This window comes from Pseudophryne corroboree, chromosome 8 (genome assembly GCF_028390025.1).
Source record: "Pseudophryne corroboree isolate aPseCor3 chromosome 8, aPseCor3.hap2, whole genome shotgun sequence".
In the NCBI taxonomy this organism is placed as follows: Eukaryota; Metazoa; Chordata; class Amphibia; order Anura; family Myobatrachidae; genus Pseudophryne; species Pseudophryne corroboree.
Window position 1 is genome coordinate 394,466,524 of NC_086451.1, and position 26,960 is coordinate 394,493,483.

The 26,960-nt window shown below is 46.3% G+C and overlaps 1 protein-coding gene across 8 annotated transcripts in view; it reads right to left on the minus strand.

Annotated features, from left to right (window-relative positions):
- Positions 1-26,960, minus strand: part of LOC134949257 (cytochrome P450 2F3-like) — a 266,609-nt gene that overhangs the window by 100,285 nt on the left and 139,364 nt on the right. For all 8 annotated transcript variants that reach the window (XM_063937738.1, XM_063937740.1, XM_063937744.1 and 5 more), the window contains one exon: positions 16,791-16,975. In XM_063937738.1, the coding sequence (XP_063793808.1) occupies positions 16,791-16,975 (185 nt within the window). The remainder of the gene's footprint in view (positions 1-16,790; positions 16,976-26,960) is intronic.

A 26,960-nucleotide genomic window follows, 5' to 3' on the forward strand; every position in this document is an offset into this window, starting at 1 on the left:
GCCAGTGACAACTGTATTGTTATACACACAGACCAGCGGTCATAAGGAGAGTCAATCAGGAACTTCTATTACACACAGAATATAGGCATGCCGCATATCATTTTAATCAGTAGAAGCTGCTTGTGCATCTTATTACATTAATAAGTAATGTAATAGGATGCACAAGCAGCTTCTGCTGATTAAAATGATATGCCGCACACCTATATTTTGTGTGTGACTGTGACTATCTTTGGATACAAAATGCTCTGCTGGAAAACACTGTAACGTTTTATTTTGTATGCAGATAGAGCATCTTATTCCATTACATTATTAATGAAATAGGACGCACAAGCAGCTTCTGCTGATTAAAATAATATGCAGCATGCCTATATTCTGTGTGTAATAGCAGCTCTATTTGCATCCAAAATAAAACATTACAGTGTTTTCCAGGTAAACACTGCAGCAGAGCATTATGTATAGCTTGACTGTAGCAAGGATGTAAGAGGACACATCTGTAAGGCTCCTTAGAGAGCAGAAACGCGTTGGTGAGCTGATTGGGGAGATTGCATTGAACCGGCATTCGACTTCCTGGATACTGCAGATCCAGAGACGAACACGACACCTGGAAAGATCGACGGGTACCCGTGGAACACTAATATGCTGTTTTGGGTGGACATCTTATGACACCCCATTTTATCCGGTACGCATTCTAGCCTAGTCTGTGGTGGATTGCTGTGTATGAAATTCCATTCCAATTTTATTGTTTTGGGAAATATATTCTTTGTGAAATTATTGAATAAAAACAGTACTACACTATATCCTCCTTTCTTTTCTAATTTTTGGGTCCATATGGAGTTGGCTTCCAATCGGGAGAAAGGAGAGAATCAAGATTAAGACAAGATAACGGTCACTTGAGCCCTTTTTTGAGACTGAATTGGATTGTAACACTAGAGATCCCAATTAAAAGGGAATAGTGTAACTTTGTGGTATCCAAAATCACCATTTGTTTGACCCTGTGCCAAGAGGGTGCGCACGGTTGCTCACACTTGTTGCTATTGTCTTGAACATTTTTGGTGGTTGGGATCACCTTAGCTATTGTTGCTGCACTTTTGAGTTGGGGCGCTGTTTTTGTAAAACTTGTTGTATTCTACAACTGTAAGATGCATTTACGGCAGGAAAAGACAACCAACATTAGCAGAGCTGCCCTGCAAATGATGGCTCACCCAGAAGCCACAGAAGGCACGTTCATTTGTAAAGCATGTTAGCATTGAGATCGAGAGATGCCTGGCGTGATTGAGCCGTAATTTTCTGGGCAGCTCTGGTGCTAACCTCACGCACGCACAATGATGATTTTCAAAAGCGACACCTGGCGGATGATCACTGGTATTACACTCACTGGTAACGGCATACGCCTAGCTAAGCTCTATGCTCCACGCTGCAACAAAACGCGCTGCCTTGGAACCAGACACACTACAGATGAATGAGGCTCCATCTGTATGGTATATAGTGAAGTACAATTTTAATACCACATATATGTGGCCTAAAATTGGTACGGGGCAACTTGCGTTATAAAGATAGTACCAGTCAGCTAGCCAGAGCCGAGATGAAAGCCATATTTGAGTTGGGGACACTACAACTTCAACTCAGATTTTGAAATAAAATGGTCCTCATAGCCTAAGCGCTGTGTCACTTTCTCATGTCAGATGCACTTTTCCATACATAAAGCACTTTGATGAAGTAAACACTTGGCTTAGGAGTGTGTTTTATGGTGTTTTTATATGTGGTTCTATAGATTCCTCCTATGTGATTAATTAGTTTGGAATATATGGATTTTATTGGAGATGCCGTTTTTAACCTTTGAAATGTTTCATTTGAAGTACCTAAATTGTAAATATGGATTGCGTAGATTGTTCCCCGCTATTAAAAGAATCGGACTGTGGCAGTAAAAGGATTCATAGAATACTGCGTTCCCCGTCGCCTGGTTACTGAATGTAAGTTGTTTGTTTTCATGACAATGACTGGATATGACATAGTGGATTGAGCGTAAAGACGCCGGCCCGTGGCCATAGCAATGGTGGTTCACAGCAAATGTTCACAAACTACTAGTTGAGTTTTGTATAAGGATCAGCTGCACACCGCGTTGCAGGGTGGGAAAGAGAGGGTATTTAACCAGAATGGACTTGAATCACACAGCATTTGTGGACCTTGAAAAAGACCCGAGGAGGGGTAGAAGCGCGTTGGGCCTGATCAGAAACACTGGTGGTCGGATTGAGACAACATTAGCTGGCGGAGATATGAGCTTGCTGCAGTGGAGTATCCGGAACTTTCACTTTAACAGGCGCTGTTTGAACTGTTATACATCACAGTTAACACTGTATACGGTAATTGTTGCCATTTGGGCCACTTGTGGATAATGCACTCTGTGTGAATTGTATTTGTTTTTAATTTATATATGCAATATGTGATATTAAAATTGTACTTCACTATATATATCATATATATTCTTTCTTATCGAGCTATGTCAGCTGCAAGTTGAATCCTTGAGAATCATTGTGGATTTCTTCCTGATCATTCATAGAAGTACTGATAAGTTCTGTCTCACTATCTTTGTTTGCACTATTATTGCTGAAGGGGTAAGGGAACCTTTGTGTAAGACATTGAACATTTCTGGCTGCTGTTTTGTGCACTCCCAGAGTTATCTGTACATATTTGTATAGCAGTAGAGTCTGTGGCCCTCATTCTGACTTGATCGCACGCAGCAACTTTTTGAGAGCTGCTGCCTGGGGGGGGGGGGGATTTTGGCATATCAAGGCTGCGATCGCTTGTGCAGCCGTGCTATGCCAAAAAGTTTTGTGCAGGATAGGAGTAGGTCTGGACTTACTTACCTGGTGCGATCACTTCAGCGTGTCAGGTCCCGGAACTGACGTCAGACACCTGCCCTGCAAACGCCTGGACATTCCTACGTTTTACTCACTACTCCCAGAAAACGATCAGTTGCCGCCCAGACCTGCCTCCCTGCTGTCAATCTTCTTGCGGTTGCCGCTGCGGCCGCTTCCTTTATTGTTCTTGTCGCTGCCCGGCAACGGACGTCGCTGGGCATTGACATGCCTGTGCACTGCCGCCATCGTGCCTGCGCAATTCGGACCCGTTCTCACGGCTGTGAAAAACAGCAGGGTCTGAAAGACCCCCTTTGCCCTCTAGTGCTCAGACTATCCAGTGCTGTCGGCAGAGAGGAGGGAGCCCGATCGGAGGAGGTAGCACACGGGCCTCCTCCTCTCTTAAAGCGCCCCTGCCCTACCACACCACATAGATTTTGCTGAGCAAGATAATTAGGCTTTTTAATCAGGCTTTAGCTAAATTTAGAACTACAAATGTATGGATAACGTAAGGATCAGTATGCATTGGTATAAGAGAACATGTACACCATAGTAGTCTCCTAAATTAGGTGGAGGTTTCCTTTCCTGCCAAGGGAGGAGACGATTATCCAGTGAGGTACTTGAAGAAATGCAGCGATGATGCATAGCACACTACACCACACACTTGATGTCTTGAATGGTATCATCAAATCATTCATGAGAGGAGGTGCAGTATGTAGAGTAAGCTCTAAATGTTTAGTCCTGCATGCAAACTGTTAGGTCCTGTAATGTCCCCTATATTAGTACAACTGTCGCCATTCCCCTCATTGCCTCCTACACAAACTCTGCTTACAAACAATCGCATCCATAAACTCCAGCTCTCCATATGCTGTAACCGGGATCTGGCTCAGATGACCTGGGTCACCCATCTACACTACCCTGTTACCCGGGTCCTTACCATGTTCAATCTTGGTCGCTACCTGAGTTGGATTCCTAGGTAATACCACTTTCACACCGCACAAATAACCCGGTATCGACCCGGCATATTTCCGGGTCGACATGGGTCGGCGTGCGGTGTGAAAGCGGCATAGCCGAAATTGCGGGTCACCTGACCCAGCAATTCAACCCGGGAATAAAGCAGTGTTATACCCGGGTTGAATACCAGGTCAGTGGCTGCGTAAACGGGCTCCCAGGTCGATGCGTCCCGGGACCCGTTTACTACAGCAGGGAGAGGTGGCGCGGAGATGATCTCATCTCCCAGCGCCGCCTCCACCTCCACCCCCACCTCCGGCTCAGCCCCCCTCTGCTATGGCAACCAGCCCGGCATATTGCCGGGTCGGGGAAGTCTGCAGCAGCGGCCAATGCCGGATCCCACCCGGGAAGGACCCGTTTCCAATTCCCAGGTGGGAAAGGGGTATCACTGGATCCAGGATATTTTTTGAGGACTTATTTCCACTGTGCCACCACCTTAGGTATTGCGACGGTGCAAAAGGGGTCTTATTGCTGAGTCAGAGTTTTAGGTTAATTGGTGAGTACTGTAGGTTGATGGGTGGTGTGTGAGAAAGGAGAGAGAATTGACAGCATAGGAAAGGAATGAGTTAAACATCTTGTGAGGGGTGGACCTTGCTGGAAGGAAAGTACAGCCCTTTGGGAAAAGGGGAGGGTTAGTATATATAGGGAAGGATAGACATCTTGTCTCTCTCTTGTTGGTGAAATTGCCTTGAGTGGGTGAGTGCTGCATAGCAGGCTTACCAACTTCTACTGTGTTTCCCCTGGGGCTCATTAACTTTGGTCCCCTCCTCTGCATTCCCCCCCCCCTCCCTTTTTTGACTCTACAGTTCGGCTGGCCTCCACGGGCTCGAGCGGGGCCGAGGTGCGGCAGCCCGGGTCAGCTTGTTGCTGAGTTCCAGGCCGGCTTTGCCGGAGGGGCTTGGGCAGCGGGGTGGGCCAGCGGTGCGTCCCGGCCGCCCGGAGGTGGAAGGGCGGCTGCCAGTAAGGGCCCCTCCGGAACTCTGGCGTTGGCTCTGGCCAAGGTGGGCGCGGCATTACGGCCGCTGGCTGCGGCTGCATCACCGAGGGTAGCGGCAAGCTCCAACGCGGCCGCGATGGAAGGCGGGTCCGGAAGACGGTCAGCTTCAGCGGCGCGGCAAATTGCCACGCCTGCAGGGAGCTCGGAGAGGCCGCCGCAGACCTGGAACACTGTCCGTAACAGGACGGGCAGGGACGCGCTGCAGGGACAACCCCCTCACGAGTGGCTCGGCTGGCGCCGCAGTTGTTTTCCTGTGTCTTTCGCCCCCCTTGTTCTCTCCTGCAGGGGATCGCAGCGAAGTGGAGATGGTGGAGTACGGGTAAGAAGACGTCGGTTCTGCCACGCCGGAGGATTCCGTGTCGGTGCAGTCGACGGGTTCAGGTGAGGTGTTACAGTCGGTAGCGGGCTCATCCACGAGTCCCAGTTCTCGCAACTTTTCCTCTTCCTCCTTTTCCTCTGCTCTGTCGTCGCAGGCGTCCGAAGTCAGTAGCGCGACTAGGGCGAAGAATCAGGCGACTAAATTCGCCAAAAGGGCGGCGGGGCAGCTGGGAGCTCGAAGAGGCGTAAGCGGATTAGGGAGGATGCTCGCAGGGCCAAGAAACGCAGCGATTTGCACGGGTGGGTGCGCTGCGACTACACTGCAGTGATGCGGGGCCTGCGGGATAGCGGCCGTAGGAAGATTCGTAGTGGGACTTCGTACATGTGTTCGTCTGTACGAAGGAAGCGAAGAAGGAGTATAGATCGGCGGCTGCAAAGAGGGACATCGGGGCCGAGGCCTTCCGTACCTTCGATAACTGGCTGGCCGGTTTTGGGTCTTCGCGGCGTGCTACCTGGAAGATAGGCCGGTCGAGCACAGGAACGTGATTCGGTACATGCTTCTCATACATGACTTGCAGCGCACTTCTTCGGGATCGGAATGGCGTAGGTAGAAGCAGGATGGTTAGCGGGTCATGGACTTTGGGTTCAAGGACGTCTAGGTCTGGCTCAAAGTCACTCGGGCTTCGCAGCAGACGGAGGAGCCCCGGAAGCCAGGGGCGGACGGGCACCACTGCGCAGGGTCGTCCGCCCAAGGGTAAGGCGCGGACGGCGGATCGGCCAAATCCAGCCTCCTCCTGCTTCCAAGGCAGTCGTCAAGGTACCCGGGGTAAGCAAACTTATCCCAGGCAGGCCGCGGGCGGGAGCGCTCCACAGAGCTCCAACGCCAATTGCTTTAGAAACGATGGGCAAGGGGTTAAATTGGTATCCAAAGAGGGCGGATGCAAAATTTCTGTTTTTCGGTTTTAGTTTTGTTTTCGCATGCCTGTTGTGAGTGAGGTGTCGGTTCGGGCCCAGTGGATACGGAGGTCATCTCTCCGGTGGGGGCGGTTCCGAAGAAGACTCCGGGCGCTTTTCGGCTTATTCAACATCTTTCTTACCCATCGGGGACTGCGGTCAATGACGTGAGGCCGCCGGATCATGGTTCGGTGGTTTATCAGTCGTTTGACGAGGCATTGGCGCTGGTCCGCAGTTACGGGACTGGAGCACTCATGGCTAAGATTGAGGTTGAGTCCGCTTTTCGGTTGCTGCCGTTACATCCGGACTCATTCCGTTTTTATGGGGTTTCGGATCGGAGCGGGGTATTTAATCGGCAACAGTTTGCAGAGGGGGTGTTCCGTTTCATGCTCGTTTTTCGAACGGTTTAGCACGTTTCTACACTGGTTCGTGGAGTCTTCACCAAGGGGTCATGGGGTCGCCCATTACCTCAATGACTTCCTGTGTGCGGGGCGGCACATTCAGCACGGTGCGGCGACTTGCTGGTCAGCATCCGAGCCCTGTTTTTCTACACTTCGGCGTTTCAGTGGATGAGGAGAAAACTGAGGGACCGTCCTCCTGTTTGTCCTTTTGAGGATCGATTTCGACACAGCGGCAGGATCGGGTCGGCTGCATCGGGACAAGGTGGTGAAGCTCCTCGAAGCTATGGGCCGGTTCGAAGGGTCACGTAAGATCACACTGCCGGAAGCTGGAAAGGGCGACTGCGGGGTGTGCCAGACCACATCATTTCGTGCGATGATCCTCCGAGATTTAAGGGGAGGGAGCAATATGGGCCTCATTCCTGGAGGATCTCAACGGGGGTGTATATGGCAGGCTCCAATGGTGGTCAGCGCTAGGATGCAGTTGTTCACCGACGCGGCATCGCGAAGGCGTAACCAGGGACCTTTGGCTTCTGGGGTTTTTCCCCATAATGGGGGCGCTGGAGGTTTGGGGCGAACGGCTGGCTCCTCGCAGCATCTTGTTTAGATGTGACAATCTGGGCGTTGGCGCATGCGATAAATAACAAGGGGGCGAAGTCGCTGTCATGCTGCGGGTGCTGGGACAGTTGCTGTAGACATGCCTACGTCGGAGCGTGTGGTTCCGCGCGCAACAGGTGCCGGGGCTGGAGAACGGAATTACCGACGCTCTGTCACGAGGGCAGTGGGAAAGTTTTTCTTTGTTTGTTGGCTCCGGAGGCCGACGAACATGGTGTTTCAGTTTCCCGGTTATGTTGGGAGGTGATCGGGACGGATTGGAGGGTCTTGCGTTGCGGTCAGTCGCGCCATCCACGCTTAAGCCGCAAGCTTGGAGCGAGTAGGAGGAGTTTGTTTAAGGACGAATTCAGCAAGGTAAGAGCGGGCATCGGAGGATGCTTTCTTTTATTTGGCAGCTGTAGGTTTCGGGTAGGTCCAGAGCGGTGGTATCCCTGTACTTGGCCAGGATTTAGTTTTTCAGCGGAATAAAGGGCGTCCCCGACGTGGCTAAGGGCGGGATTCTGTTGAAGGCGATGAAAGGAGGGGCGCGAGTCGCGCCGACGCCGCCTGACAGGAGGAGGCCCATTAATGCGGCCTTGTTGCTGGAGGCCATCAGGGCGGTTAGAGGTGTCGCGTCGTCCATGTTTTGAATTGCGGTTGTTCTTCAGGTTGGCGTGCTCAATGGCTTGCCACGGGGCTTTTAGGGTTTCGGAACTGGTAGCGCCTTCTAAGCGAGCAGATTCGCGCATGCTGGTCGGGGACGTGGTGGTGGGTGAGAAGTCCCTGCTTTGCAGATTGCGATGCTCTAAGACGGACCAAGTGGGGAGAGGTCAATGGGTCACCTTGGTTCCGGCTCTTGAGGAGAGCATGTGCCCAGTGAGGTTGGCGGTGCAATATGAGGCAGTACGGCCAGACGGTCGGGGGTCATGGCCGCTGCACTATGACGGGCTGCCGGTGACGAAGTATCTATTTCATGGGATGCTGGGCTGCTGTCTTGCGAGCTTGGGCCTTCCACCCGCTGCGTTCGGGATGCATTCCTTCCGCATAGGGGCTGCGACGTCGGCTGCGGCGACGGGATTTTACATGACTGAGATCCAGGCGGTGGGGCGATGGAAGTCGTCAAGTTACAGACGGTATATGCGCCCCGTTACATGAGATGTTAGCTCGCGCGTACTTGTGTGTCAATTCCAGTCGTTTACTCATGTTATTACAGTTCAGTACGTTATGGTGTTGTGCGTTTGTTTGTCTCCCCCCTTTTTTTATCCTACTCAGGGATTAGCTACTCGCCGTTGCTGGCATGAGCCGGCAGCGGGGGTCTGGAGTTATTTTGCAATTTTTTGCCTGACTTGACGGACTGAATTCTAATCCACAATTCGGCTAATCTGTTTTTAATCAGAGTCCCTCAGCAGGTCTTTATGCTTTCACCTCCAGCTGAGTTATTACATGTTTTACCCCTTCTCCCCCCCCCCTTTGTTATTTTCATCTTTCCCATTTGTGTGTTCATATGTTCATATTAGGCTTCAAAATGGCTGACTGCTCGTGCAGATCGGCTAGGCCGAGACTGCTGCAATATACGACAGCAAAAATTTTTCTTTTTGGCAGATCCTTCAGGTTAATGCAGTAAATTAAACAATGGTATAGATGATTAGTAACCACTTTTACCCCCTTTTCCTCCTCTTCAGGTTGGTTGGAAGATGATTTGCCTATTTTGGTGGTTGGCCACTCTTATGTGTATTGGGCCGCCCAGTGTTGGCCTCGCAGGGGCCACAGATGTTTCCTAGGGCTCGAGAAGTTCGTTGGCTTGGTTGGCAAGGGATGATGTGGACGGAGTGGAGAAGTAGACTAGTGAGTCAGGCCAGCAAGCATGTTAGCCCTAGGGTGTTGGTTGTCCATTAGGTGGCAACGACCTGGGGAAGAGGACTTATTTGGAGATGCGGTGGGCCATGATACAGGATCTGGCAAGTTTGGCCGCAGCAGTGGACCAATAGTATATTGGTGATCTCCTTGATGGTGCCAAGGTTGAGTTGGCAAGGTGTGGCGGACGGTCGCGAAATTGAGGAGGCCACGCAGAAGGGGAATGGAACACTTGTATATTGGTGTTTCTTCTTGATGGTGCCAAGGTTGAGTTGGCAAGGTGGCGGACGGTCGAGAAATTGAGGAGGCCACGCAGAAGGGGAATGGACCACTTATATATTGGTGTTCTCCTTGATGTGCCAAGGTTGAGTTGGCAAGGCGTAACGGACGGTCGCGAAATTGAGGAGGCCAGGCAGAAGGTGAATGGGGCGGTGGCGAAGTGGGTTGTCCCACGGAGGCCAAGTGGTTCGCCACCCTAGGTTTCAGTCAGAGACAAAGTCACCTTCTTCGGCCTGATGGTGTGCATCTATCCAATGAGGGGATGATGTTTTTTCCTGGAGGATCTGTTCCTAGGGTTGCTGGAGTTAGGGTGAGGTTATGGTGGCGGTGCGAAGACTCTGGGAAGGAGTCTTTCGCTGTTGGCGGAAAAGAACGGCAGTTGGTGGTTGTATGGTAAGCTGTAGTGATTTACAGTTTGATTTGGTTTAGGTGCACTCACCTCCATCGACTTATTGGTCGCTTGACCACCCGTCCGGGAAGGCAGCGGCAGGGCACCCAGGAGCGGTGGGTAGTCACTGTGGGGGTGGAGTTGTCACCTATTACCGGTTTTTGATAGTTGTAGTAGAATTAGGATGGTTTCGAATTTTTAGTATTTTACGGTTAATTTAGGTTAGTAGAGCCGTTCTTTTTGCTGCCACCATATGCCGGCTGTATCGGCATCTTAACAAAGTTTTCATTTACAGGTTTGCTATGGTTAGGGTTAAATAAATAGCTAGCAATTTTTCTGCCAAATTCAAGTCTCCGTGTCTTTATTTATTGGGTTTAGAGGTAACGAATGCTTTACTTGGAATGAATGGGTCCACCAAATTTCACTAGGATGTTTAGGAGAGAGAATTGACAGCATAGGAAAGGAATGAGTTAAACATCTTGTGAGGGGTGGACCTTGCTGGAAGGAAAGTACAGCCCTTTGGGAAAAGGGGAGGGTTAGTATATATAGGGAAGGATAGACATCTTGTCTCTCTCTTGTTGGTGAAATTGCCTTCCCGCCCTCCCGCCCTGTTGGTAAAGGTTTTTGGCACGGAGTGCCTTGGCATTGAATTGTTGGCTGGTTTTATCGTTGGCTATTTATTGGCGGAAAAGAACGGCAGTTGGTGGTTGTATGGTAAGCTGTAGTGATTTACAGTTTGATTTGGTTTAGGTGCACTCACCTCCATCGACTTATTGGCCGCTTGACCACCCGTCCGGGAAGGCAGCGGCAGGGCACCCAGGAGCGGTGGGTAGTCACTGTGGGGGTGGAGTTGTCACCTATTACCGGTTTTTGATAGTTGTAGTAGAATTAGGATGGTTTCGAATTTTTAGTATTTTACGGTTAATTTAGGTTAGTAGAGCCGTTCTTTTTGCTGCCACCATATGCCGGCTGTATCGGCATCTTAACAAAGTTTTCATTTACAGGTTTGCTATGGTTAGGGTTAAATAAATAGCTAGCAATTTTTCTGCCAAATTCAAGTCTCCGTGTCTTTATTTATTGGGTTTAGAGGTAACGAATGCTTTACTTGGAATGAACGGGTCCACCAAATTTCACTAGGATGTTTAGGAGAGAGAATTGACAGCATAGGAAAGGAATGAGTTAAACATCTTGTGAGGGGTGGACCTTGCTGGAAGGAAAGTACAGCCCTTTGGGAAAAGGGGAGGGTTAGTATATATAGGGAAGGATAGACATCTTGTCTCTCTCTTGTTGGTGAAATTGCCTTCCCGCCCTCCCGCCCTGTTGGTAAAGGTTTTTGGCACGGAGTGCCTTGGCATTGAATTGTTGGCTGGTTTTATCGTTGGCTATTTATTGGCGGAAAAGAACGGCAGTTGGTGGTTGTATGGTAAGCTGTAGTGATTTACAGTTTGATTTGGTTTAGGTGCACTCACCTCCATCGACTTATTGGCCGCTTGACCACCCGTCCGGGAAGGCAGCGGCAGGGCACCCAGGAGCGGTGGGTAGTCACTGTGGGGGTGGAGTTGTCACCTATTACCGGTTTTTGATAGTTGTAGTAGAATTAGGATGGTTTCGAATTTTTAGTATTTTACGGTTAATTTAGGTTAGTAGAGCCGTTCTTTTTGCTGCCACCATATGCCGGCTGTATCGGCATCTTAACAAAGTTTTCATTTACAGGTTTGCTATGGTTAGGGTTAAATAAATAGCTAGCAATTTTTCTGCCAAATTCAAGTCTCCGTGTCTTTATTTATTGGGTTTAGAGGTAACGAATGCTTTACTTGGAATGAACGGGTCCACCAAATGTCACTAGGATGTTTGATCTTTATGGGAGCTAATAGAGTGGACAGAAGTGGGTGCTGGTAAGGTGAAATGATAATGGAATAGAGAGGAATAGGTTCATGGATTCTCAGAGGTAACTGATGGGCTCTGGAGGTAATGGTTTAATAGGGGTTAATTGATTCATAAAGGGGGGTGTCGTGACCTGAGCCTGTTCTGGGTGCCATGCCAAGCATTTGAATGTCAGACTGTAAGGCTCATTTACCAATTGCATAAATGTGCACCTGAGTTCTTTGTGTCAGAGAACCTACAGTATTTGTTCAGCAAGCACATTTGAAGGTACAGTGCTCATGTCCTGATCTTTAGACCTGTTCCTGGAAAACCTCTCTGTCCTTCTTTGTGTGTGTTTAAAGGTCCACCTTAAAATGTGCATGATTTGAGGAGCGATAATACAATATTTCCGTGTCCAACCTACTTACTCTTTAGAGCCAACTGCTTTATTAATTTTATATGTAGGGGCATATTTAGTGAGGAGGGGGGTCTATCTGCAGCCTCCTTCCTAGCCCCCTGCTCTCTAGCTAGCAGCGCCGTAGACTCTGAGCACTAGGCTCACTAGGAGACCCTTGTGCTGTGCCATAGTCTAGGGCTCATGCACAAGTCTCCGGGGAAATGGTGCGGTGGCCATTTTTCCTAGTGATTTTCCCACTGTACATGCACGAAACACCGGGAAGAGTAAAGTATTGAAGAAATGGGTGCAACATGTGCTGTGTGGCCCCCACTGGATCCAGGAGCCCATATGCATCGCACCCATTATAGACACACAGCTGCTATTATATGTGTCTACATTGTGTTTAAATAATGTAATTGCATTGATTGTAGAGCACCTGGAAATATACTGTCCTGCAAATATGCAACTAGAGAGTGCAGTGCAGGAAAGCAATCCAAGAAACAAAGATCATTTGGCTGTAAAAAAGAAAAAAAAATGTTAATTGTTCTGTTGGTTTTTTTGTTGTTGTTGATAAGCAGAGGGACTAATTCAGATTGTGCAGATGCAAGACCCATTGTACACATGTGCAGATATCGCTCACACATACCTCCCAACTTTGTAATTAGGCTAGGCGCAAACTGCCATGCCGGAGGCAAGACCGCGTTTGAAAAGGGGGTGGAGCTATGTTAGAAGGGGCAGGGCTTCGTCAGAAGGGGGTGGGGCCTTGGTACACGACCCCTGTTTTCTGTCATTTTGGTCGTTCCCAGTGCTCCATGAGTAGCTGGGCAGCCCCCACCTCACTCCCTGCACTGTTTAGATGCCGCGCACATGCACGCAGCATGTAATTCTGTATTACATGCACACGGCATGTAATTCTGTTTAGATGCCGTGCACATGCACACGGCATGTAATTCTCTGCTTTGCAGAGCAGCGGTGATCACAGGATATCCCAACTGCTCCCCCCCCACCCGTAGGACATTGCGACCCGCTGGTGGGACAGTCTCTGAATAGCAGGACTGTGACGCTGGAATCGGGACAGTTGGAAGGTATGCTCACAGCCTTGTCAGGCTGCTTCCTTCTGCCTTTAAATTTTAATTACACAGGATTGCATAGCCCCTATCTTGCAGCTGGGCAGTTCCTTACAAACATGAATTAGGCCCAGATAACCTTAGTGCAGATGTAGCCATTTTATCAATACATAATAAACTTTATGTTTTTTTTTTAATTTTGCCTGGGAATAAGTGTGTCCCACAATCAGGGCTGGATTAAGGGTTGTGGGGGCCCGAGGACAACAAAATTGTGGGCGCTCCCACTCAATAAAAATTAACAAAACATACAGACACACACAGAGACAGACAGACTGTGACAAACAGACAGCCAGACAGAGACACACACACATAGACAGAGACACACACACTTAGACAGATAGAGACACACACACTTAACCAGGGTTTTCACCCACAGCAGTGTCACTCTCCAGCACTACCAGGACACTCTCCAGGTCTTTGGTATAGAGATCTCACTGCAACATGGGTCTTCAGTTTGGGGGTCCTTCCGCTGGGCTCCTTCCCTACTGCCTGTGCCGTTCACAACCACTGCTCGGTACTCGCTGCCCGGTTTCATCACTGCCTGTGCCGCCACTCCCGAGTCCCAGTCTCTGCAGGGTCCTCACTGCTGGATCCTTGCAGCTGAAGGTGGGGATCCTTCACTGATGGTGCCGCACTGCCGCTCCTGAGTCCAAGCCTCTGTCGGGTCCTTGCTGCAGAATCCTTCTTCACTGCCTGCGCCGCAACGCTGTTCACAGGTACTCCACTGCTTCTGAATACATACTGCCGCTCTGTGTGCAGTATGTATTCAGAAGCAGCTCTCGGTGGACCTACGATGTGGGGGGGGGGGGGGCGTGTTTGTGGGGGCTGGGACGACCGCCCCTGTCGCCCATGTCTTAATCTGGCCATGCCCACAATAGAGTAATTCCCCCTTTATCATTTTTAGAAGGTTATCTTTTTGGAAAAGAGTTTACCGATGTACTGCGCTTTGTGCTGTACCTATTTTTAACATTTTAGGACCTATTAGCTCTGGTGCATTTAGGGGCAGATTTATTAAGCCAGGTGAAGTGATAGAGTGCACGGTGATAAAGTGCCAGCCAATCAGCTCCTAACTTCCATGTTACAGACTGGGTTTTACCTTCCACCTTATTACTTCACCAAGTTTAATAAATCTGCCCCATAGTCTGATATGGGGCACTTGTGTCTGGCAGATGTGTCCACATACTGTACACCTTTCATTTTTTGTGTCATATGGTTTGAGATGCTTAGCACAACTAAGGGCCTAATTCATTTCAGATCTGACCGCAGCAGCAAATTTGTTAGCTAATGGTCAAAACCATGGGGGTCATTCCAAGTTGTTCGCTCGCTAGCAGTTTTTAGCAGTCGTGCAAACGCTATGCCGCCACCCACTGGGAGCGTATTTTAGCTTAGCAGAAGTGCGAATGTTTTTATCGCAGAGCGCCTGCAAAAATTTTTTGTGTAGTTTCAGAGTAGCTCAAAACCTACTCAGCGCTTGCGATCACTTCAGACTATTCAGTTCCGGATTTGACATCACACATCCGCCTAGCGTTCGCCCAGCCACGCCTGCGTTTTCCCTGGCACACCTGTGTTTTCCCTGGCATGCCTGCATTTTCCCTGGCATGCCTGTATTTTTCCGAACACTCCCTGAAAACAGTCAGAAACGCCCACTTCATGTCAATCACTCTGCGGCAACCAGTGCGACTGAAATGCATCGCTAGAACCTGTGCAAATCTGCATAGTTCGTTGTGCACGTACGTTGCGCGTGTGCATTGCGCCACATAAGCATGCGCAGAACTGCCGTTTTTTTAGCCTGATCGCTGCGCTGCAAACAAATGCAGCTAGTGATCAACTCGGAATGACCACCCATGTGCACTGCAGGTGGGGCAGATATAACATGTGTAGAGAGAGTTAGATTTGGGTGGGGTGTGTTTAAACTGAAATCTAAATTGCAGTGTAAAAATAAAGCAGCCAGTATTTACCCTGCACAGAAACAATATAACCCTCCCAGATCTAATTCTCTCTACACATATTATATCTGCCCCCTCTGCACATGGTTTTGCACATTAGCTAACAAATTTGTTGCTGCGATCAGGTCTGAATTAGGCCCTAAAATGTTCCACCATGGGTAGCGTTTGGATGGATTCCCATTTTTTTTTCTAACAAAAGATTTTGTATCAAGTAGTAGATTAAAGTAGCATATTTTAAGAAAAATTGTCACATGTGGGTTGATTTTAGGAAAGGTGTATGTGGACATATCTGTAGATGATTTCCTGTTGATTGGGAAGGGCGGGTTGGTGGTCTGCTCAGCTGGGAGTCTCTATTCTCTGTCTTAGGCCCTCATTCTGAGTTGTTCGCTCGCTAGCTGCTTTTAGCAGCAGTGCAAATGCTAAGCCGCCGCCCTCTGGGAGTGTATCTTAGCTTAGCAGAAGTGCGAACGAAAGGATCGCAGCATTGCTACAAAAAAAGATTGCGCAGTTTCAGAGTAGCTCGAGACTTACTCCTAGCTAACGATCACTTCAGACTGTTTAGTTCCTTTTGTGACGTCACAAACACACCCTGCATTCGGCCAGCCACTCCCCCGTTTCACCAGCCACTCCTGCGTTTTTATCGGGCACGCCTGCGTTTTTCCACACACTCCCCGAAAACGGTAATTTACCACCCAGAAACATCCACTTCCTGTCAATCACTGAATGATCATCAGTGCGAATGAAAAGCGTCGCTAGAGCTTGTGTAAAATTACATTGGCTTTTGTGAAAGTACGTCGCGCGTGCGCACTGCGCACCATACGCATGCGCAGAAGTGCCGATTATTAGCCTGATCGCTGTGCTGCGTACAACGGCAGCTAGCGATCAACTCGGAATGACCCCCTTAGTGTTCTGAGATACTGGTCAGGAAAAAAATCAAGGTTCCAGTCATGTGTTTATATTTCATGGGTATTGATATTACACCGACAAATAGTTGAAGCTCAGGTAGGAAATTTAGTTAGATCTAGGATCTGGCACTGTTACACTGTGTTAGGGAAAGATTACAGTGGGGGTAAAATGTAATTAAATTTTAGTTGTCTGTCATCAGGAGATAAAGGTTGATCTCCTTGTATTGATCCATTTCTCACATAATGTGAATGGGGAACACATTTAGTTGTCACCTTTTCTGGGCAGCCCTGCTCTGCAGCTGTGCACTGATTAAACTTTTATAATGCATGTATTACATGACAAAGTTTAGGAAATATCAAGACACCATATACTGTACAACAAATGCTCCCCTCTTAATCTTGGAAAATAATTCATGAGGACAAAATGTGCTAGTTTTGTCATTGTATTTACTTGTCTATACAGTATATTGGTGAACCCTTTTGCACTTAAGCTATTCAGCCAACGTTTGTATGTATACAGGATCGGACTAGCCCACAGGGGTCCCAGGGAAACCACCGGTAGGCCCCACTGCCTGAGGGCCCACTCCTTCCTCTAGGGAACAGATTCCAGACTGTGCACTTTTATTATACATGGTAGATATGTTGCATTACACTGCACTAAACTATTGTGTATTTCAAGCCTCTGTGGCAGCTGGCCACACCCCCTTTGTAGGCTGGCTACACCCCTAAGTATGGGCCCCTATCACTGCATTCGCCGGTAGGCCCTTCATGCCCCAGTCCAACACTGTATGTTTCTAAAAAAAATAATGTGTGTAAATATATTATAATACTTACAGTGTTAAAACATCTCATTGCCATGTAGGCACAGTAACCTTCCTATATTTTACTGTTTAGTCTCACTGACCTTCATAAGTGTGCTGACAATGTCATTTGTGTTAATCTGTAGAAGGTTCCCGATGAATGGTAGAGGCATGGGTCCAGGCGGTAGTGATGCTTTCTCCTTATATAACTTCATGAAGCTCAGGATGATATATGTCAGACAAAAGATGAATAAGAGGACAAGTGTGCTGTTCCAGTCCATATTTCCACCTGTCACAGAAAAAATACATTTATCCAGTGTAAACTTGGGAATCAACAGAATGTTTTTTGAAGAGAGATAGTGAAAATACATCCCTAAAAGTGTATCTGGCTGAGGGAATAAGAGAATACGTTGGTCCGTGGTATATGGCATATATATACATATATAGATTCCGGATAGGATGCACTCACAGTGAAGTCTCAATACACAGTCGGTGCATTCTGTAGGGGATCCATATGCAGAGTACTCCAATTACAGTTTACCGTCTGCGGCACTCAAATAACATCACACAAACGCAGGTAAGTGCTTCTCAAGAAGCACTTACCTGCGTTTGTGTGATGTTATTTGAGTGCCGCCGACGGTAAACTATATATATATATATATAAAATCAATACTGATTCCACTACTAAGTTTGTGCAACATGTGCTACCGCCCAACTTGCCGAAATGAAGGTGGTCATCGTTCTTTACATAATATGCTACAGTACTTAATGGACCAGGAATACTATTAAACCCCACCTCCAGACTTCAGGCAGTAAGTGGAACTATTAATGTGTGAGTATAGATGGACTGGCATGCCATGCTGCAAGCATCCTGCATTGCAGAAAAGATGAGCATGGCTCCATCTGTATGTTTCTGGTTATAGGATAAATTCCTCTGTCAATTTTCTCTCTAGATTACTTGGCCATGATGATGGGTGTGATAAAATGTATAAGCTGTTGGTTCTGCTAAAACAATCAAAGTAGCTCTGGCTGTACCATAGAGAATTATTGTAAAATATGTGCCATGAACTGGCTACCTGTTGGCAACACTAATCTACTTGAGCATACTGATGTTTGCCTTAGTCCATGTAGGGTGACAGCAGATGTATCCCCATCAGATACAAAACATGTACTGTATATTGGTGGTTGTGTCAATGGTTTTAACAAAGATAACATTCCTGCTACCTCTGCTCTGTACACTCATTTTAGACTGCGGCTTTCACCTACCCAACACTGCTGCATTGAATATGTTTTGGTGATGGTGGTTCTGGACTAGTTTTGCAATCACCCGGCCTATTGTGATGACTTAGACCTGTTGCGTGATTACAGATGTGTCCTCATACACCTAGCCACAATACGCCATGCAGCGTAGTGAGCCATGCAGAGCGATGTAGCATCTTCTTTGCATGAATGCATGACTTAGTTGCAATGCGATATAACAAAACCACTTAAGGAGACTGCATTGATTAATGTGATATGGAACACTTGTATATCTGTGTGTGACTTAATCTGAATCTGTATACTGTATGAAGTACAATGCAATTTAAAGCACAATGCAACTTATAAATCCAACAAACCTTATAAACATCACGTGTCTCCCATCTCCCTCCAAGTCACAAAAATGTGATTTATGGAATGTACGCTCTGTTTGCCACAAATTAACATCTATCTATGACCTTTTCATTTAAAAAAAAACTAAATATGCTATCTATAACAGAAACATGGCCCACACAATCAGACTCTGCTGCCCCTGCAGCACTATCACATGATGGTCTCCACTGCACACACCTCCAGGCCTGGTAACAGTAAAGTAGGTGGAGTTGGAATACTACTGTCCAAATCAAACACACACACACACACACACACACACACACACACACACACACACACACACACACACACACAGTCTTGCCACCTGTTTCATCACTCACATTTACATCATTTGAAATACATTATATTAGGGTTTTGCCCCTTTCTCTCTGCGTGCTGCAGCTATTTATCACCCACCTGGGCAACCCAAAAAGTTTCTGGAAGATTTTTCTGCTTGGCTCTCTCTCTTGTTATCCTCTGACATCTTCACCATCATTATGGGTAATTTTAATAACGCTATTGACAGTCCACAATCTCCCCATGCCACCAAAGTACTCTCTCTAACCGCCTCTCTTGGCCTTTCCCAATTTACTGACTCCTATACTCATCAGGAGGGCCACTGCCTTGATCTTGTATTCACCAGACTATGCTCAGCTTCTGAACTCACTAATGGGTCATTCCATGGTAACAAACTTTACATTTTGAAATATATTTCATGTGAAATATATTTTTTTGAGCATGTGTTTTGAATATTTTGTGCAAAGTAAATGTTGTTGGTGTGATACGTGATACTGTATTCTTTAATTTTGATGCAAAGCTTGTCATGAAATCTGGTAACAAACGTTACATAAAAAGATCATTTTCATGGAATGACCATAACACTCCTTTCCCTCTCTCAGATCACAACCTTATCACCTGCATGCTCTCCTCCATTACTTCAAACTCAATGTCCCTGAAGTCTAACAAGCCTCCTCTAACCCGCATAAATATTAACACTAATAATTTTCAAGAATTATCTCTGCAACAACTGCTTTCACCAATTTCTACATTCACCTATCCTGAGACTGCTGTATCACACCTTAACCAAACTCAGGAAACAGCACTAGACGAAGTAGCACCAGTCACCCATCACACTCCACGTAGACTTAGATGTCCACCAAAAACTCTAAATTCACAAGACACCTACAAAAACTCTCACGTAAAGTAGAACTTCAGTGGCGTAAATCTCGTAGTTCAAGTGACTGTCTCACATATAAGACCTTTTACCACTCTTATCGTAATGCTCTGGACACTGCCAAACAAACATATTTCCAATCTCTCATCTCTACTCAAGCCTCTAACCCCTAGCAACTTTTAATAAATTTAAATCACTTTCTATCCCTCCCTCACCAATCCCTCAAGCCATTACCAGTGCACAAGATCTTGCTTCCTATTTCAAGGTACATATAGATTGGTAAATGCTCAATTAGCTTAGTGATATCATTCAGGTGCTCGAAAGGAAGGGGTATTTCTGAGCAAGAAAAAAAGCAATTGTTTCCCCAGCACACTGAATGGATAACAGTAACCAGATATAAATCCCACATGATAATAGAATTCAGAGATCTTCGTTACACATATTTGCGCAAATGTGTGGTTAAGCCCCAAAGCCGCATCAAGGCCTCTCTGTATATTTGGGGTCCCTAGCGCTATATATAGGTGCAGGGTGTGGCACCCCAAAACACCAGAATGAGCCAGAAAGCACAGCGTGACATACCAGTGTAAAAAACTATAGTGTTAATAAATTAGTATTTAGGAAGCCGAAGCTATAGAGGGGGTGATACAAACATGAAATGTAATTAAAATAGAGAAATAGTGTTAGAAAATTAATAAGTGAAAAGTGTTAATAGAATGTAAAGGTATGCCACACTAAAGCCATCCAGCTCAGCCAGTCCAGAGGCACCACACCTCACACCTCCATTACCCCAATCTGGGTCTAATATTAACCAGCAAGGAGTCACATGATAATGGCTCCTTACTAAAATATGTCTAAGCTAAGAGCTACTTACCTTGGAGCAACCCCATAATGCTCCATGTGGCATGTCAGGGCCTGCACCTCCTCCTAATGCAGAAACCTCTCTGCCTCTCACAACATACATATAGATTGGTAAATGCTCAATTAGCTTAGTGATATCATTCAGGTGCTCGAAAGGAAGGGGTATTTCTGAGCAAGAAAAAAAGCAATTGTTTCCCCAGCACACTGAATGGATAACAGTAACCAGATATAAATCCCACATGATAATAGAATTCAGAGATCTTCGTTACACATATTTGCGCAAATGTGTGGTTAAGCCCCAAAGCCGCATCAAGGCCTCTCTGTATATTTGGGGTCCCTAGCGCTATATCTAGGTGCAGGGTGTGGCACCCCAAAACACCAGAATGAGCCAGAAAGCACAGCGTGACATACCAGTGTAAAAAACCATAGTGTTAATAAATTAGTATTTAGGAAGCCGAAGCTATAGAGGGGGTGATACAAACATGAAATGTAATTAAAATAGAGAAATAGTGTTAGAAAATTAATAAGTGAAAAGTGTTAATAGAATGTAAAGGTATGCCACACTAAAGCCATCCAGCTCAGCCAGTCCAGAGGCACCACACCTCACACCTCCATTACCCCAATCTGGGTCTAATATTAACCAGCAAGGAGTCACATGATAATGGCTCCTTACTAAAATATGTCTAAGCTAAGAGCTACTTACCTTGGAGCAACCCCATAATGCTCCATGTGGCATGTCAGGGCCTGCACCTCCTCCTAATGCAGAAACCTCTCTGCCTCTCACAACATACATATAGATTGGTAAATGCTCAATTAGCTTAGTGATATCATTCAGGTGCTCGAAAGGAAGGGGTATTTCTGAGCAAGAAAAAAAGCAATTGTTTCCCCAGCACACTGAATGGATAACAGTAACCAGATATAAATCCCACATGATAATAGAATTCAGAGATCTTCGTTACACATATTTGCGCAAATGTGTGGTTAAGCCCCAAAGCCGCATCAAGGCCTCTCTGTATATTTGGGGTCCCTAGCGCTATATCTAGGTGCAGGGTGTGGCACCCCAAAACACCAGAATGAGCCAGAAAGCACAGCGTGACATACCAGTGTAAAAAACTATAGTGTTAATAAATTAGTATTTAGGAAGCCGAAGCTATAGAGGGGGTGATAGTATCATGTGACTCCTTGCTGGTTAATATTAGACCCAGATTGGGGTAATGGAGGTGTGAGGTGTGGTGCCTCTGGACTGGCTGAGCTGGATGGCTTTAGTGTGGCATACCTTTACATTCTATTAACACTTTTCACTTATTAATTTTCTAACACTATTTCTCTATTTTAATTACATTTCATGTTTGTATCACCCCCTCTATAGCTTCGGCTTCCTAAATACTTGAATGATATCACTAAGCTAATTGAGCATTTACCAATCTATATGTATGTTGTGAGAGGCAGAGAGGTTTCTGCATTAGGAGGAGGTGCAGGCCCTGACATGCCACATGGAGCATTATGGGGTTGCTCCAAGGTAAGTAGCTCTTAGCTTAGACATATTTTAGTAAGGAGCCATTATCATGTGACTCCTTGCTGGTTAATATTAGACCCAGATTGGGGTAATGGAGGTGTGAGGTGTGGTGCCTCTGGACTGGCTGAGCTGGATGGCTTTAGTGTGGCATACCTTTACATTCTATTAACACTTTTCACTTATTAATTTTCTAACACTATTTCTCTATTTTAATTACATTTCATGTTTGTATCACCCCCTCTATAGCTTCGGCTTCCTAAATACTAATTTATTAACACTATAGTTTTTTACACTGGTATGTCACGCTGTGCTTTCTGGCTCATTCTGGTGTTTTGGGGTGCCACACCCTGCACCTAGATATAGCGCTAGGGACCCCAAATATACAGAGAGGCCTTGATGCGGCTTTGGGGCTTAACCACACATTTGCGCAAATATGTGTAACGAAGATCTCTGAATTCTATTATCATGTGGGATTTATATCTGGTTACTGTTATCCATTCAGTGTGCTGGGGAAACAATTGCTTTTTTTCTTGCTCAGAAATACCCCTTCCTTTCGAGCACCTGAATGATATCACTAAGCTAATTGAGCATTTACCAATCTATATGTATGTTGTGAGAGGCAGAGAGGTTTCTGCATTAGGAGGAGGTGCAGGCCCTGACATGCCACATGGAGCATTATGGGGTTGCTCCAAGGTAAGTAGCTCTTAGCTTAGACATATTTTAGTAAGGAGCCATTATCATGTGACTCCTTGCTGGTTAATATTAGACCCAGATTGGGGTAATGGAGGTGTGAGGTGTGGTGCCTCTGGACTGGCTGAGCTGGATGGCTTTAGTGTGGCATACCTTTACATTCTATTAACACTTTTCACTTATTAATTTTCTAACACTATTTCTCTATTTTAATTACATTTCATGTTTGTATCACCCCCTCTATAGCTTCGGCTTCCTAAATACTAATTTATTAACACTATAGTTTTTTACACTGGTATGTCACGCTGTGCTTTCTGGCTCATTCTGGTGTTTTGGGGTGCCACACCCTGCACCTAGATATAGCGCTAGGGACCCCAAATATACAGAGAGGCCTTGATGCGGCTTTGGGGCTTAACCACACATTTGCGCAAATATGTGTAACGAAGATCTCTGAATTCTATTATCATGTGGGATTTATATCTGGTTACTGTTATCCATTCAGTGTGCTGGGGAAACAATTGCTTTTTTTCTTGCTCAGAAATGCCCCTTCCTTTCGAGCACCTGAATGATATCACTAAGCTAATTGAGCATTTACCAATCTATATGTATGTTGTGAGAGGCAGAGAGGTTTCTGCATTAGGAGGAGGTGCAGGCCCTGACATGCCACATGGAGCATTATGGGGTTGCTCCAAGGTAAGTAGCTCTTAGCTTAGACATATTTTAGTAAGGAGCCATTATCATGTGACTCCTTGCTGGTTAATATTAGACCCAGATTGGGGTAATGGAGGTGTGAGGTGTGGTGCCTCTGGACTGGCTGAGCTGGATGGCTTTAGTGTGGCATACCTTTACATTCTATTAACACTTTTCACTTATTAATTTTCAAACACTATTTCTCTATTTTAATTACATTTCATGTTTGTATCACCCCCTCTATAGCTTCGGCTTCCTAAATACTAATTTATTAACACTATAGTTTTTTACACTGGTATGTCACGCTGTGCTTTCTGGCTCATTCTGGTGTTTTGGGGTGCCACACCCTGCACCTAGATATAGCGCTAGGGACCCCAAATATACAGAGAGGCCTTGATGCGGCTTTGGGGCTTAACCACACATTTGCGCAAATATGTGTAACGAAGATCTCTGAATTCTATTATCATGTGGGATTTATATCTGGTTACTGTTATCCATTCAGTGTGCTGGGGAAACAATTGCTTTTTTTCTTGCTCAGAAATACCCCTTCCTTTCGAGCACCTGAATGATATCACTAAGCTAATTGAGCATTTACCAATCTATATGTATGTTGTGAGAGGCAGAGAGGTTTCTGCATTAGGAGGAGGTGCAGGCCCTGACATGCCACATGGAGCATTATGGGGTTGCTCCAAGGTAAGTAGCTCTTAGCTTAGACATATTTTAGTAAGGAGCCATTATCATGTGACTCCTTGCTGGTTAATATTAGACCCAGATTGGGGTAATGGAGGTGTGAGGTGTGGTGCCTCTGGACTGGCTGAGCTGGATGGCTTTAGTGTGGCATACCTTTACATTCTATTAACACTTTTCACTTATTAATTTTCTAACACTATTTCTCTATTTTAATTACATTTCATGTTTGTATCACCCCCTCTATAGCTTCGGCTTCCTAAATACTAATTTATTAACACTATAGTTTTTTACACTGGTATGTCACGCTGTGCTTTCTGGCTCATTCTGGTGTTTTGGGGTGCCACACCCTGCACCTAGATATAGCGCTAGGGACCCCAAATATACAGAGAGGCCTTGATGCGGCTTTGGGGCTTAACCACACATTTGCGCAAATATGTGTAACGAAGATCTCTGAATTCTATTATCATGTGGGATTTATATCTGGTTACTGTTATCCATTCAGTGTGCTGGGGAAACAATTGCTTTTTTTCTTGCTCAGAAATACCCCTTCCTTTCGAGCACCTGAATGATATCACTAAGCTAATTGAGCATTTACCAATCTATATGTATGTTGTGAGAGGCAGAGAGGTTTCTGCATTAGGAGGAGGTGCAGGCCCTGACATGCCACATGGAGCATTATGGGGTTGCTCCAAGGTAAGTAGCTCTTAGCTTAGACATATTTTAGTAAGGAGCCATTATCATGTGACTCCTTGCTGGTTAATATTAGACCCAGATTGGGGTAATGGAGGTGTGAGGTGTGGTGCCTCTGGACTGGCTGAGCTGGATGGCTTTAGTGTGGCATACCTTTACATTCTATTAACACTTTTCACTTATTAATTTTCTAACACTATTTCTCTATTTTAATTACATTTCATGTTTGTATCACCCCCTCTATAGCTTCGGCTTCCTAAATACTAATTTATTAACACTATAGTTTTTTACACTGGTATGTCACGCTGTGCTTTCTGGCTCATTCTGGTGTTTTGGGGTGCCACACCCTGCACCTAGATATAGCGCTAGGGACCCCAAATATACAGAGAGGCCTTGATGCGGCTTTGGGGCTTAACCACACATTTGCGCAAATATGTGTAACGAAGATCTCTGAATTCTATTATCATGTGGGATTTATATCTGGTTACTGTTATCCATTCAGTGTGCTGGGGAAACAATTGCTTTTTTCCTATTTCAAGGACAAGATTGATAAGATCTGGAATGAAATGGTATGCTCTTCCACAGCTAGTGACATGCTCAATTACCTACCTGAACCCTCTAACACCTTTGATCCCACAAATGAAGATGAAGTATCTTTGTCACGTTACGGGTATCTGGACGCCATTATTTACCATTTAGATGTCTCCCGAGGCTGGCTCAGCGTTCCAGGGCCGGTTCTCACCTGTGTTACTGATGTCCATACTCTACATCTCCCTCCTGTCACTCTGAGACGCTGTCACAGCGGCATCATGTTTGGCGTCTTCAGCCTCTGCGGCCTCCGCTGCCGCTCCTGAGTTTCCAGTGTACAGATTGTCAGTGTGGCATTTCATGTCTGCCGCAAGCTCCGCTGTCATCCATGAGGTTCCAGAGTGCAGGTTGCCAGTGTGACGTCTCCTGCCCTCCGCGGTCTGCGCCACCATTACTGCTGAATCTCCACATGGTTTCTCAAACTAACTTTCCCTCCAAGTGCTAACATGGGCGCAGCCATGTTGGTTTCAGTCACATGCCTTAGTTTCCACCAATCCGCTGCTACTGGAATCTGCATAATTGCCCAGCCAATGCCTGCCTTGCTGCAGGTATAAGTATCCTGTGCTTGGGGTAGGAAGGCGTCAGTGCTTTGGTTGTCAAACCTTGTTCCAGTCTCTCTCTCCTGTGATTGTTTCTCCAGGTTTCCAGCTCCTGTTTCCAGCAGCCACTAAGAGACCTGCACCTGCTTTCAAACTTGCGGTGCAGCCCGACTCTGCAGTCCTCTGTGACTCTTCCAGCTTCCAGCTACAAACCATCTGCTTCCAGCGGTCAGCTTCCAGCAGTATCCAGCTTTCTTAAAGTGCCGGTGTTGTTCCAGCGGATACCTACATACCATCAGTATCCACAAACCATTGGTATCCACCTTTCATCTTTCCAATATCCACGCTCCCTAGCATCCACTCCGTGTTTCATCACCTGGCTGGTTCCATCCAGCATCCACTCTGTGTTTTCATCATCTGGCTGGTCCCATCCAGCATTCACAGCAGTCCTTTCAGCTAAAGTGATCCAGCTCCAAGTATTACATCTGCTGACCTGTTACTCGGTTACCCTCACTACTACAGACAGGCCTGGTAAGGACAATCCATCTATGGGACTTTAACATCTGATCCATATCCTACCAGTGCTCTGTGGCTCCAGCCAAGTTTATAGTTATCCAGGAACTGTACCATCTTATCACTGCTTATTCTTTTACTACTGCTGTGTAAAATACGGAACTTGTTAATAAAACTTTTATTGACTTTTAAACCCTGGTTGTCATGGTCACACCTTCGGGTGATCCTTCTTCACTACACTTACATGTCCAGGGGTCTGATTAAACCTTCTAGGTTTAAGTTAATCCCAGCCCCTACAACTGAGGCTTCCTCCTGTCACAACTGAGGGTCTGGGCTGACAATCTTCACTCTTCTCATCTGCCTATTCTTCTACCTCTCCTCTTGAATCTATACCCTCACAAATTAGTAAAGCTCTGTTTCCTCTGCTCATCCCAACCTTAACTAAAATTTGTAATCTCTGTCTGTCTACTGGTATCTTTCCTTCTCTGCACAAGCATGCAGTGATTACTCCCACTCTGAAAAAACAAAATTGTGACCATAACTCTCTCTCAAATTATTGTCCCATTTCTCAGATCCCATGCCCCTCCAAGTTATTTGAGAGACTTGCCTCCACTTGCCTCACAAATTTTCTAGACTCACACAGCTTACTGGAACCACTTCAGTCAGGATTTCACGCCCAACACCCCAGAGACAGCAC